The 12,718-nt window shown below is 45.2% G+C and overlaps 1 protein-coding gene and 1 pseudogene across 1 annotated transcript; both read left to right on the top strand.

The window, feature by feature from the left end:
* The first annotated feature begins 4,715 nt into the window (after window positions 1–4,715).
* LOC117849250 (protein FAR1-RELATED SEQUENCE 5-like) lies at window positions 4,716–7,242 on the top strand (annotated as a pseudogene).
* Window positions 7,243–8,233: 991 nt separating this feature from the next.
* LOC117850208 (S-type anion channel SLAH2) lies at window positions 8,234–10,580 on the top strand. The gene is made up of 3 exons (XM_034732013.2): window positions 8,234–8,437; window positions 8,543–9,118; window positions 9,216–10,580. Exons 1-3 carry the CDS (start codon window positions 8,351–8,353, stop codon window positions 10,329–10,331), a joined length of 1,779 nt encoding a protein of 592 aa, XP_034587904.1. The 5' UTR covers window positions 8,234–8,350; the 3' UTR covers window positions 10,332–10,580.
* Window positions 10,581–12,718: the final 2,138 nt, after the last annotated feature.

Genomic DNA, 12,718 nt, shown 5'->3' with positions numbered 1-12,718 from the left:
AACATCTGCAGTTTGCCTTCCATCCATGTCAAATTGGACTTGCCAAATTGCTTGCTAGGCCTGCAAAATACGCTCGGCTATGCCGCCGGGGATCCCGATTCGATCCGACTCGTCGTATACGCTCCTGTCTCATGTGTCTCCGTGCCGCCGACGCCGCCGATCCAATCGTCAGCTCATCGGTCATCGCGCGGGCAAGTCAGCCTCTCAGCAAGCGCAAGAGGCGGGCGATTAGGCGAGCACTGCCGCCGCCATGTCTCAGCGTCGGGAGCCGTGGAGCACCGAGCGCCGCTTCTGCCTTCTGTACTGGAGCAGTGGAGCATGCACACGCACATCTTGGAGCACCGAGCACGTCAAAGACTCAGAGGTGAGCCCTTGCATTTTTTTTCTTATTTGTTTTTTATCCACTATGCCGCTATGCTTATACAGTTATACCGAATGTGGTAGGTTAAAATTTCTAATTCAATATATTTATTTGAATATGATAGATGTTACCTAAGAAGCATTTGTCGGGTGCTCAGAAAAGAAAAAAAAGAAAACAAGAAGATCACTTCGTAGAAATGCAGAGAGGTGCTCTACATAAGTTTTTTCCAGTTACAAATAATGGTGAAATCAGTGAAGATCAGGGGCGGGAACAAGTTGCAGAAGTCAATGCTAATGAAGGTACTACAGAAGAGCATAATTCACTACTAGAAAACTCGGTATTAGTACCGGTTTGTAGGGTGCATATCTCACGAACATGCATCTGGGGTGACCTTGTCGAGATAAAAGGGGGGTTCTTTTATCACGGATCCCAAAATCGGGATGTAAGATCTCCTTTTAGTCTTGGTTGGTAATACCAACCGGGAGGAAACGGTCGCCACGCTAGGAGTTGCCTCCCGCCCCTTTTAGACCCGGTACTAATTGTAAAAACAAAAATAAAAAAAGTATTGGGGGTCCATGGGACCCCACACGCGCAGGTCACAAGTCACAAGTCACACGATTTTTCACGCGAAATATGCACGTGCGCGGTCCGTGGGATTCGAACCCATGACCTCAAGCCTTGCGCGTAGCTTCCTTGCCATCCCCCTACACACCACATCTGTCTATATAGGGGATGCTATCCTTTTGTATTAACTCATGGAGAACCCTTTAATATGGGTTGGTAACACCAACCGGGATTAAAGACCTCATTAAATCCAGGTTGGTAATACCAACCGGGATAAAAAGGTTCGAGAAATTTAGTCCTTTCCCAGCCACACATGGGGGGACCCTTTTAGTCCGGGTTGGAAACACCAACCGGGATAAAAAGGGTCTGAAGCCTTTCTTCTTTTATCAGCCACCGGTGGGGGACCCTTTTATCCCGGTTGGAGTTTGCAACCGGGACTAAAGAACCCCTTTTATCCCGGTTGCTTTAGTCCCGGGTGGTAATACCAACTGGGACTAAAGGGTGACCATTTAGTCCCGATTGATCTTACCAACCGGGACTAAAAGGTCCCCCGCGCGTGCCTAATTTTTTCAACCGGGACTAAAGGATCTCCACGGGTGGTTGATTTTTGAACCGGAACTAAAAGGTCCCCTATAGTCCTGATTGCAAATACCAACCAAGAGTAAAGTGTAGCGCACCCCCTTTTCTCCCGGGCCGAAATTAAACCGAGACTAAAAGGGGTGGTATCTAAAGTCAGTTCTCTAGTAGTGATTTAAATGTTGAAACTGATGCTAATGATCATACTCAGGCTCTGGGAGGTGGCACTTTACAGCCTTCAGGTGATACTGAAACTACGAATATTGATGAACAAGAAGATTTAGTTTTGACTATTTTTAACCCTAGAACATGGGAAAATCTTGACAATAGAAAAAAAGATATCTTAATTGAGAAAGGACCTGTGAGAGAAATGGATCTACAATTCCCTTGTGGTCCCAGTGGCAGACATTTTTCTTATGCTTACTACTCCAGAAAATTATCTAATGGTGAGTTTGTTGATAGGAAGTGATTGGTTTATTCTAAACTGTGGATAAGGTTTATTATTTTTGCTGCAAGTTGTTCCAATCAAATCAGAACAATTCATTGTTAGCATCTGATGGAATGAGAGACCGGAAGCATCTCAGTGAGAAACTGAAAACACATGAGAACAGTGCGGAGCATTTGACAAACATGAGTACATGGAATGCGGTTCAGCTTAGATTAAGCAAAAATCAAACAATTGATGATGAAATGCAATGAGAAATTACAAAGGAAAAGGAGCGTTGGAGATAGGTCTTGGTAAGAATAGTTTCTGTTGTGAAGTTTCTTGCTAAATAAAATCTAGCCTTCCAAGGATCATATGAGAAATTTTATGAACGTAACAATGGTAATTTTCTAGCCACAGTTGAAATGATTGCTGAATTTGATCCTCTTATGCAAGATCATGTTAGGCGCATTCAAAGTAATGAAATTCATCATCATTATCTTAGCCATAATATTCAGAAGGAGTTAATTACTATTCTTGCTGATGCTGTGAAAAATCATATCTTAAAGATTATCAAAGATGCCAAGTATTTCTCTGTTATCTTGGATTGTACCCTAGATGTGAGCCATGAAGAACGAATAACATTAATTCTGTGTTGTGTTAATATGTCAAGTACCATTCCAAGAGTAGAGGAATTTTTCTTGGAGTTCTTAGAGGTTCATGACACATCCGGCTTGGGGCTTTTTAATATTTTGTTGGATGCACTTTGGTCTCTTGATTTGAACATTGATTATGTAAGAGGTCAAGATTATGACAATTGTTCAAATATGAAGGGAGAACATCAAGGTGTAAAGACATGTTTGCTTGAAATTAATCCAAGAGCATTATATATGCTATGTGCATCTCATAGTCTGAATCTCACTCTTTGTGATATGGTAAAATCTTCCAAGACAGCTATTTCATTCTTCGGTGTTATACAAATGATATATTGTTTGTTTGCAAGCTCTACTAAAAGGTGGAAAATTTTGATTGATAATGTTGAGAGGTTTACTGTCAAACCGTTGTCTAATACTCATTGGGAGAGTCGAATAAAGAGTGAACAAACTATCAAGTATCAAGCCCTACAAATAATATCAGCATTGAAGGAATTGGAAAGAACTGCTATTGATGACCCAAAAATAGTAAGTGATGCTCAATCATTGGTAACTGCACTTGAGAAATTTGAATTTATAGTTGGTATGGTTATTTGGGATGATATTTTATCTACTATCAACATAGTGAGCAAAGAGTTACAATCTAAGATTGTATGCTTAGATTCTACTCTCAAACAAATTGAGGGGTTCATCTCATATTTCTAGAAGTATAGAGAAGAAGGTTTCAATGCTACTATTGCGACCGCAAAATCCATTGCATCCAGTATGGACATAGAGCCAAAATTTCCTACAAAACGTCAAGGTAAAACAAAGAAGCATTTTGATGAACAAAATGATGAAACTGAAGAATTACAACTTTCAGCTATAGATGAGTTCAAAGTTAGTTACTTCCTAGTTATTGTGGATGCTTCTATTGCTTCATTGACTAGTCGATTTGAACAGCTAAATAAATTTGAAGAAATATTTGGTTTCTTGTTCAACTCAGAAAATCTAAAGTTCTTGGATGATAATGATCTACGAAAGTGCTGCACTACTTTTGCAAAATCTTTTTCTCATGATAACAAGTCTGATGTTCATTTGGATGATTTTTTCTCTGAATTAAAAGTGTTGCAAGTATCTTTGCCAGAACAATTAATATCAGCATATGAGATTCTTCAGTTTGTTAAAGTTGTAGATTGCTATCCGAATGTCTCCATTGCATATCGAATTCTCTTAACTATTCCAATGACAGTAGCATCAGCCGAAGAAGTTTCTCCAAATTGAAACTATTGAGAAATTATTTGAGATCAACTATGTCACAAGAAAGATTGGATGGCTTGACTATGTGCAGCATCGAGAAGGATGTTTTGGACGACATTAATCTTGATACCATTCTTGAAGATTTTGCATTAAGAAATGCACGAATACTATTTTTTACAAAGCATTGAAGCATTATATTTTTATTTAAGGATGGTTACTGTTTTTATTTTCTTGTTACACTATTATTATGTTTTATGAGCTATATATATTGCAAAGTAATTTTTATTATTTGTACTGTATACTTAAGTTTTCATATTAAAAATTAGTTCAAGAGCCTTATTTTTCGTCCTTGCCCAAGGGCCCTGGAGCCGGCCCTGTATACGTACAGATGACGGCAGCAGGGCCACTCCACCTATGACCACTGCGTTGGCAGAACTAGCGTCCATAAATCAGGGAAAAAAATTCAGTGCGTCCTCCCCGCACGCGGATCCCGTGGGCACCAGCCTCCTACTGATGACGCGTGTCCAGTAGGATGTCCGCTCGGCTCCGTTCCCAGCACGTGGCTCGCACGTCTTCGGCTCGCAGCGGACGAGTCCACGACGACGTAGCGCTGGGCTCGCAAGTTGGTTTCAGTTTTGCACCGCCCGGCTCATCACCACGTAGTCAGCGCCGTAATCATAGGATAGCTTCGTGAGTTGGTTCCATCCACAGAGAAAGATCGTAGAAACAGGTCACGCCGCCGCCGCCGCCGCCGACGATACACGTACTGCGGCCGGCTGTGCGAGTTGCCGCCGGTTGCCTGATGTCTTGTAGCCATGCAAGCCAAAGGGACTCCACCTTCGGATATCATTCAGATGGTGAGGAGAATTTTTCCCCATCAAATCCTCTCGTAGACACCATGGAAACGACGAACTCTGCCCTAATCAATGGTGCTGTTGATGCAAGGCAGGTATGTGCGGAAGCCATGTACCCTTATAACATTGTAGATCTATTTGTGCTAGCTAGATTTGTGGGCGGGAACATCTCAAACAACTGTTTTTACATACGTAGGGGAACAGCACTGCTATCATCGAGTCCGCGTCTACATCAGTTTCTGAGTTACCAGAATCTATGGCACAACAATCAGATACGGTATGAGATGTCAGTTTGACTACTATAAGCATTAAAAAATCATACTATCTATTCCTAGTTATTAAACAGCTTTAAATTTTCTCTCATCGTACAACAGGTATTAGATAAAAATGGACAGCCTTTGATTGCTCCTGAAGTTGGAATGGCTTTCGATTCAGAGGATAAAGCTTACGAGATGTATAATAACTATGCTGGTAAGGTCGGATTCAGTATTAGAAAGAGCCATACGAAGCGCTGAGTTGATAAAACTATATGCCAGAAGTATATAGTTTGCAGTAACGAAGGACACTGTGCTAATGCGTCGTCACAGAAGGATGCTACAAGGACGGGTTGTGATGCCCGTGTTCAGTTTAGTGTCAGCAGAGAGGGGATTTGGAAAGTGCAAAAGGTTGTACTTGATCACAATCATTATCTTGCTAGTCCTAATAAAAAGCACAAGCTGAAGTCCCAGCGTCGTGTTACAGATGCAGACAGGCAGCTGATTGGTCAGATAAGAGAAGCCGGGATGAAGCCAGCCCAGGTGTATGAGTTCATGAAAGAATTTTATGGAGGATCTGACAAAGTTCCATTTGCAAAGATGGATAGCAACAATGAGATCGGTCGCGAGCGGAAGAAGTACTTAGAGTGCAATGATGCGCAGTCATTGTTGGATTACTTGAAGAATAAGCAGAGAGATGATCCTGGATTTTTTTATGCTGCTCAAATAGACGAGGAAGATGGTTGGATAGCTAATTTCTTCTGGGCAGATGGTCAGTCTATTATGGACTATGCATGCTTTGGTGACGCCGTATCATTTGACACCACCTTTCAGACTAATAAGTTTGAAATGCCTTTTGCTCCACTCCTGGGAACGAACCATCACAAGCAAACAATAATTTTTGGGGCAGCATTGATATTTAATGAGAGTATTGAATCATTTGTTTGGCTCTTTGAGACCTTCCTAACAGCTATGTCTGGCAAACATCCCAAAACAATTTTCACTGATCAAGACGCGGCCATGGCAGGAGCAATTGCCTATGTATTCAGAAATACAAGTCATCGTCTTTGTTTGTGGCACATATGTCTTAATGCAGCTAAACATCTAGGACCCTTAATTAAAAAAATTTCTGAGACATTTTTACCTGAATTTAAGAGATGCGTGTATGAAGAGAGATCAGAGCCGCTGTTCATTCAGATGTGGCAGAAATTGTTGAGTAAGTATAAACTAGAGAACAACCAATGGATGGCAAACCTATATGCTTTGAGGAAAAAGTGGGCTACTATATACCGTGACTCTTTTACAGCTGATATGAATTCAACTCAAAGAAGTGAAGGTATGAATAACGTGTTCAAGAAAAGATTTCGTAGAAAACTTGGACTTACTGAACTTCTTGTAGAATGCGAGAAGGTTTCAGCTAGCCTTCGTGAAAATGAGTTAGAAGCAGATTTTAACTCACGCCAAAAGAACCCAGTTACTTACAGTCCAGATTTACCTCTATTGAAATCTGCGGCTGAATCATATACAAAGAGGATGTATTTGGAGTTTGAGGAAGAATTTAAAGAACATTTTTCATTCTCTTGTAAATTGTTGCAAGCTGATGAGTCAATCCTCACATATATGGTTACACATATGCATGCTAATCATGGAGCAACGACTGTTTTCAACAGTGTGAATATGTCCGTTACATGTTCTTGCAGAAAGTATGAATCCATAGGTATGTGCACACATTTTGAATTATAATATAGTTTCTAATTTGAACCAATGGAAACTTATGTTTTTATTATGTAGGTATACTGTGCAAGCATGCCTTCAAAGTTTTCAGTGTGAATGATGTTTTTAAATTGCCGCCGCAATATATAATGGGAAGATGGACCAAATATGCAAAAAGAGGATTTTATATCGAGAAACCAGAAACCGAGGAAGAAAGTTTGAAAGCACGTGCTGCACGTATGTCACGAAAGGCTACATCCATTACATTGAAATGTTCAGTGTCAAAAGAACTTCTTGAGAATTTGGAGAAAGGCCTAGATAAGTTGGACTTAGAAGCAGATATTGCTATGAGCAAGTTGCAAGAAAAATTCGATGACGTTGTTGTAGTTTCTACTGAATGCGCTACAGACACATTAAAAGGTACAATATCATTTAGAGTTCCACATGTCATAAAGGGCCCAAAGAATAAGCGACTCCAAAGTGCAGTTGAAAAGAATACAACAAAGAAGAAAAAGAAAAGTACTAAGAAGAAAGGTATTCACCCTACCTTGCTGATTTTGTTCCCAGGAAAGGTCCAACTTGTATATTAATTATTTTTGTTCACAGGAGATGGTCCAATTAATGCCGCAGAGAATACATATGAAATTGTTGATCCAAACCAATTGATCGTAAATGACTTAGACTCATTATTCTAGTTTTATATTTTTTTACTAACAACAAATTATAACAAACAATTTGTTATACATGACACAGGACCTTCATGGTGGCGGTAGCATTGGCGGTTATACTAGTACAATGCAATTTGCAAATGATTCAGCCATGGCTGCGCCACTCATCCATGGAGGAGATACTAATGCTACAGTGCCAAACTTCACAGACTGTGTGTATGGGCAATCTTCTACCATGTCTGCTCCTTTCATGCAAGGCGGATATACAGACCTTTTACATGGTGTTCATCAAGATGCCGCAATGTCCTTATCCGCTAGGAAGTTAAATTTTGATGAGAAGATGTAACTGTGTTGATAGACAACACGCCACTTTGCAGTATTTATTTGTTTCAAGTATGACACATTTGAGATGGATTTTGCTAGTTACATATGATATTTCCTATTTCAGCTGGTTATCAATTTGAAATTAATACATATCCTATTCACTACAGTCATAGAAACATTCACAAAATACTGTGATCATTTTCGGCAAAAATAACCTCGTATATACAAGTTTAAGAAAGGCCAAAATGTCATATGTACCTCCAAAAGGTTTGGCACCATCTTAAAAAATCATGGAGAATAATCCTGATCCTGAAGACTTGGTCGGAGAAGCAACACGTGAAAGCCAGGAGCAGAATATTTTATTTATTGTATTACGAGCCGGGCAGTGGAAAACTGAAACCAACTTGCCAGCCGAGCGCTACGTCGTCGTGGACTCGTCCGCTGTGAGCCGAAGACGTGCGAGCCACGCGCTGGGAACGGAGCCGAGCGGACATCCTGCTGGAGACACGTCATCAGTAGGAGGCTGGTGCCCACGGGATCCGCGTGCGGGGAGGATGCACTGAATTTTTTTCCTAAATCAGACATGCTGGAAACCAGAAAAAGAGCAGGGCTGAGGCAACCAAAGCCGAAGGCAGAACAGATAGACTCAGAGAGAGCCCTGAGTCCCTGTTGCTCACTGCTGGCCTGCTGCTCTGGCAGGTCTCAACTGTGACCCGAGGAATGGAGGCACACATCAGCAAGTCCGGCACCATGCCGCCGAGGAACGCTGAGGCCGTCGCCCACCCCAAACCGCCAGTTCGTCCCCCGGTGAGGCCCCGGCAAATAGTCCAATAACTCCACACGCATTCGATCTCATGGACGACGAGCTAGGTGGACATGGACATGATGGTTTTCTATGCATTCGCAATGCAGGTCCCGCCGCCGCGGCGCAGCGAGGTGGTCCTCCCGCCGCTTGAGACGCAGCTCCACCCTCCGGGCGGCTTCCGCGCTGTGCAGCCCGTGTCCATCAGCCTGCCAGCGTCGCCCGGCAGCTTCGGCGTGCCCACGCCCACCGCTGTGACTGCCGACTCCGGCAACCTCCGGAGGCAGGCCATGGCGAACAGCGCGGCGCGCGGGCCACACCGCCTGGCCGCGCAGGACAAGGGGAGCAACAGCGTCCGCTTCACGCAGCCGGACAGGGAGGCCATGATGTTCCGGTCGCAGCCGATCCCCGGGCCGCCGCCGGCGAGGCTCGCCAGCAGGTCCGGCCGCGCCCGCAGGACCGCCCCCATGAACTGGGACAGGCGCTACGACTCGTTCAAGACGTGGTCCGGGAAGCTCGAGCGCCAGATCACCCATCTGGCCGGCGGGCCGGACGGCCTCAACGACGAGGGCGGCGAGGACGCCAGCGATGTCATCGGCGGCAGCCACCGCACCTGCGCCACCTCCGTCCCCGAGGTCGATCGCTTCTACGCCGCGCTGGAAGGCCCCGAGCTGGACCAACTCAAGGTATACGTGTCTGTGTCTTACTGTCTTGTCCATTTTTGCTCTGCGTGGACGAAGAATCTTACTTGCATTATGTCCTCCTCTCCATTAAATTGTTCAGCCGTCGGAGGACCTGGTGCTGCCGTCGGACACGACGTGGCCATTCCTGCTCCGGTTCCCGATCTCGGCATTCGGTATCCCCATGGGCGTGAGCAGCCAGGCGATCCTGTGGAAGGTGATCGCTCTCTCCGTGCCGACCACGTTCCTGCACGTGACCTCCAAGGCGAATCTCGTGCTCTGGTGCGTCTCGGCGGCGCTCATGCTCGCCGTCACGGCCACCTATGCCTGCAAGTCGGCGCTCTACTTCGAGGCGGTGCGGCGCGAGTACTACCACCCCATCAGGGTCAACTTCTTCTTCGCGCCCTGGATCACCTGCCTCTACCTCGCCATCGGCGTGCCGCACCACTTGACGTGGGCGGCCAGGCTGCCGCACTGGCTCTGGTACGTGCTCATGGCGCCCCTCCTCTGCCTGGGCCTCAAGATCTACGGCCAGTGGATGTCCGGCGGCCAGCGGCGGCTCTCTAAGGTGGCCAACCCGTCCAACCACCTCTCGCTACTGGGCAACTTCGTCGGCGCGGAGCTCGGCGCCACCATGGGGCTCAGGGAGGGCCCCATCTTCTTCTTCGCCGTCGGCCTCGCGCATTACGTGGTCCTGTTCGTGACGCTGTACCAGCGGCTGCCGACGAACGAGACGCTGCCCAAGGAGCTCCACCCGGTGTTCTTCCTCTTCGTGGCGGCGCCCAGCGTGTCGTCGGTGGCGTGGTCGAAGATCACCGGCGAGTTCGGCTACGTCTCCAGGGTGGCGTTCTTCGTGGGGATGTTCCTGTACGCGTCGCTGGGGGTGCGGGTCAACTTCTTCCGCGGGTTCAGGTTCTCGCTGGCGTGGTGGGCGTACACGTCCCCGATGGCCAGCGCCGCGGCGGCCGCGATCCGGTACTCGACGGAGGTGGACAACGCCTTCACCAAGGCGCTGTGCGTGGCGCTGTCCGCGGTGGCCACGCTCACCGTGGCGGCGCTGCTCGCCACCACCGTCGTGCACGCCTTCGTGCTCCGGAACCTGTTCCCCAACGACATCTGCATCGCCATCACCGAGCGCAAGGTGAAGCCCATCATGGAGCTGCAGGAGAGCGACGGGAACGACATCGAGGACACTGAGGCCGGGGCCACAGCAGCTTGAACTGAAGCACGAGTTATTGCTCTGCTTTTCTAGTGTTTGTGGCTGGGCCACGAAATAATAATTATAAAAAAAATAGCGCTGCCAGCGCCTGGACGTGTGATGAGACACTGTCCATCACACGCTCCAACCATCAATTATAGCATCATGCATGGAATGTCCCCTGCAACGTTAAAATTTCAAATTTGCAACATTAAAAACATGTGTAAAAATAGCCCACTCATGTATCCAAGTTTTAGATTTACCGTCCCATTTAGGAGTACAAATAATAATAGACTGAAAAAATTAATTGAGCGCAAGTGACAAGATGAATGTTGCAACTAAATTTATTCGTGTCCTCACGGTTTCCCATACATGAAGGTGTTCACTGGCATCAAAATCATTGATGCTGCTGCATTTTGTGAGATAAACATGAACATTACATGGCATTACAGCTAGTTTAAGCACCAGAACACCTGAGGCACATGAATTCAGTAGATGCATACCATTGATTGAAGTCGTGCTTGACACCATCGCTTCTTGACTTGACTTGGCGTGGACTCACGGTACAAGAGGGCCAGCTTGTCCTACAGTGGCGGCGACGATCTTCCCATTGCTTGCCGCATTTCCCCGATTCGAGTGGGGCTTAGATTGTTGGGAGCTTTCGGGGCTTCTTGTGGGATCGTTGGCCTGCCATAGAGGTAGCCCGGCTCCCCCTCTACTTTATGTTGACGCGGTGCAACAGGGGACCGTAACCAAGTTGGCTAGGCACCCCTGATCAGGGCGCTCGTGCATGGGTAATGCTCACGACTTGTTCTCTCGGTTGTTAGTTAAGATAAATTTTTCAAATATTCTTCCTCTCGTAAGGCTAACCATCATAAGCTCTTTCTCAATGAAGTTTTCGGCCAAAGTAATGTGTCGCAATAGTCAATTAAATACCACGTACATCATTACCTATAGTGCTCCACTCTATATTGACCAGATAATCACGTTTATCGGTGTTCTATTTTTAGAATCAAAAGGCTTTCCAGTAAACCCATGACAGCTACATAATCATGAAACATAGCGGATGGTAAGCTATTTGTAAGCAGATCTGTAAGCTATGCTCAACCTCAACTATTTGATCACGTAATCTATCTTTCACAACATAATACTTAATTTACTTAATTTCACCACCACTCTCGAACCGGATTAAGATCCTAAGCCATACATCCTTCTCATTACCCTTAGGACATGTCACAAAATTTGCTTGCTTTGTCGATGATGCGTCAATCTTTTGTTTTAATCTTTTCCATGATGTTGCTTCCTTTTTGGGGTGCCGATATAAACATATGTGCACTATTCATTATCAACACAACTCGCAAAGTCAGCATGAACAAACAATAACCATAACGTTATCCAACCTTCAATACGTGATCATGTAATTTCAATACTTTGCAAATAGCATAGTACTCTCTTAATGATATTCCAATGGTCCGGTACTGGATCTGACTCGTATTTGCCAAACATCCCGGTAGCAAACAGCTATACAAGGGTGTGTACATACTTAAGCATTCATAATACTTTCAACAACAGAAGCATAACATTTCTAGCAGGTTTGACTAAGCAATAATCACAAGTAGGGAACTCAACTTCCATGCACCCTCTTTTGTCCCACTTTAAAGTTGGTCATGACTAAAGAGCCTTTAGTGCCAGGTCAAATACCAATCAGCCACCCGTGGAAGATCCTTTAGTCCCGGATGAAAAAAATCAACCACCCGTGGAGAACCCTTTAATCCCGGATGGCAAGACCAACCGTGACTAAAGGTCATCCTTTAGTCCCGGTTGGTGTTACCACCTGAGACTAAAGGGTCCCCCACGGTGGCTGAAAAAGGACTAAAGCCCTCAGACCCTTTAGTCTCAGTTTGTGTTACCAACCGGGAGACTAAAGGGTTCCCCACGAGTTAATACAAAAGGATTGCATCCCCTATATAGTCAGATGTGCTGTGTAGGTGGGACGGTAAGGAAGCTACGCGCGAGGCTTGAAGTTGTGGGTTCGAATCCCACGCACCGCGCACACGTATATTTCGCGTGAAAAATCACGTGAGTGATCCGGGACTAAAGACCCCCCCTTTCGTCTCGATTGCTTTATCCCGGATGGATTTTCGGGAGATTTGCCCCCTACCAACCGGGACTAAAGGCGAATTTTGTACCAGTGAATACATATTGTATCTCTTTAGTATTTTATCAATGTATGCTATTATTATATGCCTAATGTTCCCCTATGGACCGATCTTAGTGAATCTCAGTAGTAAGAACATAAGATGGTCACCGAGATCTTTTATCTCAAAAAATAATGGGAAGAGATCTTCTTGGTCTCATGCTGCAGCATATTCATGTTACGGCTAGCCAATAAGATAGTATCCAACCAC

This window comes from Setaria viridis, chromosome 3 (assembly GCF_005286985.2).
Source record: "Setaria viridis chromosome 3, Setaria_viridis_v4.0, whole genome shotgun sequence".
Lineage (NCBI taxonomy): Eukaryota > Viridiplantae > Streptophyta > Magnoliopsida > Poales > Poaceae > Setaria > Setaria viridis.
This window is presented reverse-complemented; position numbering and strand designations above follow the sequence as displayed.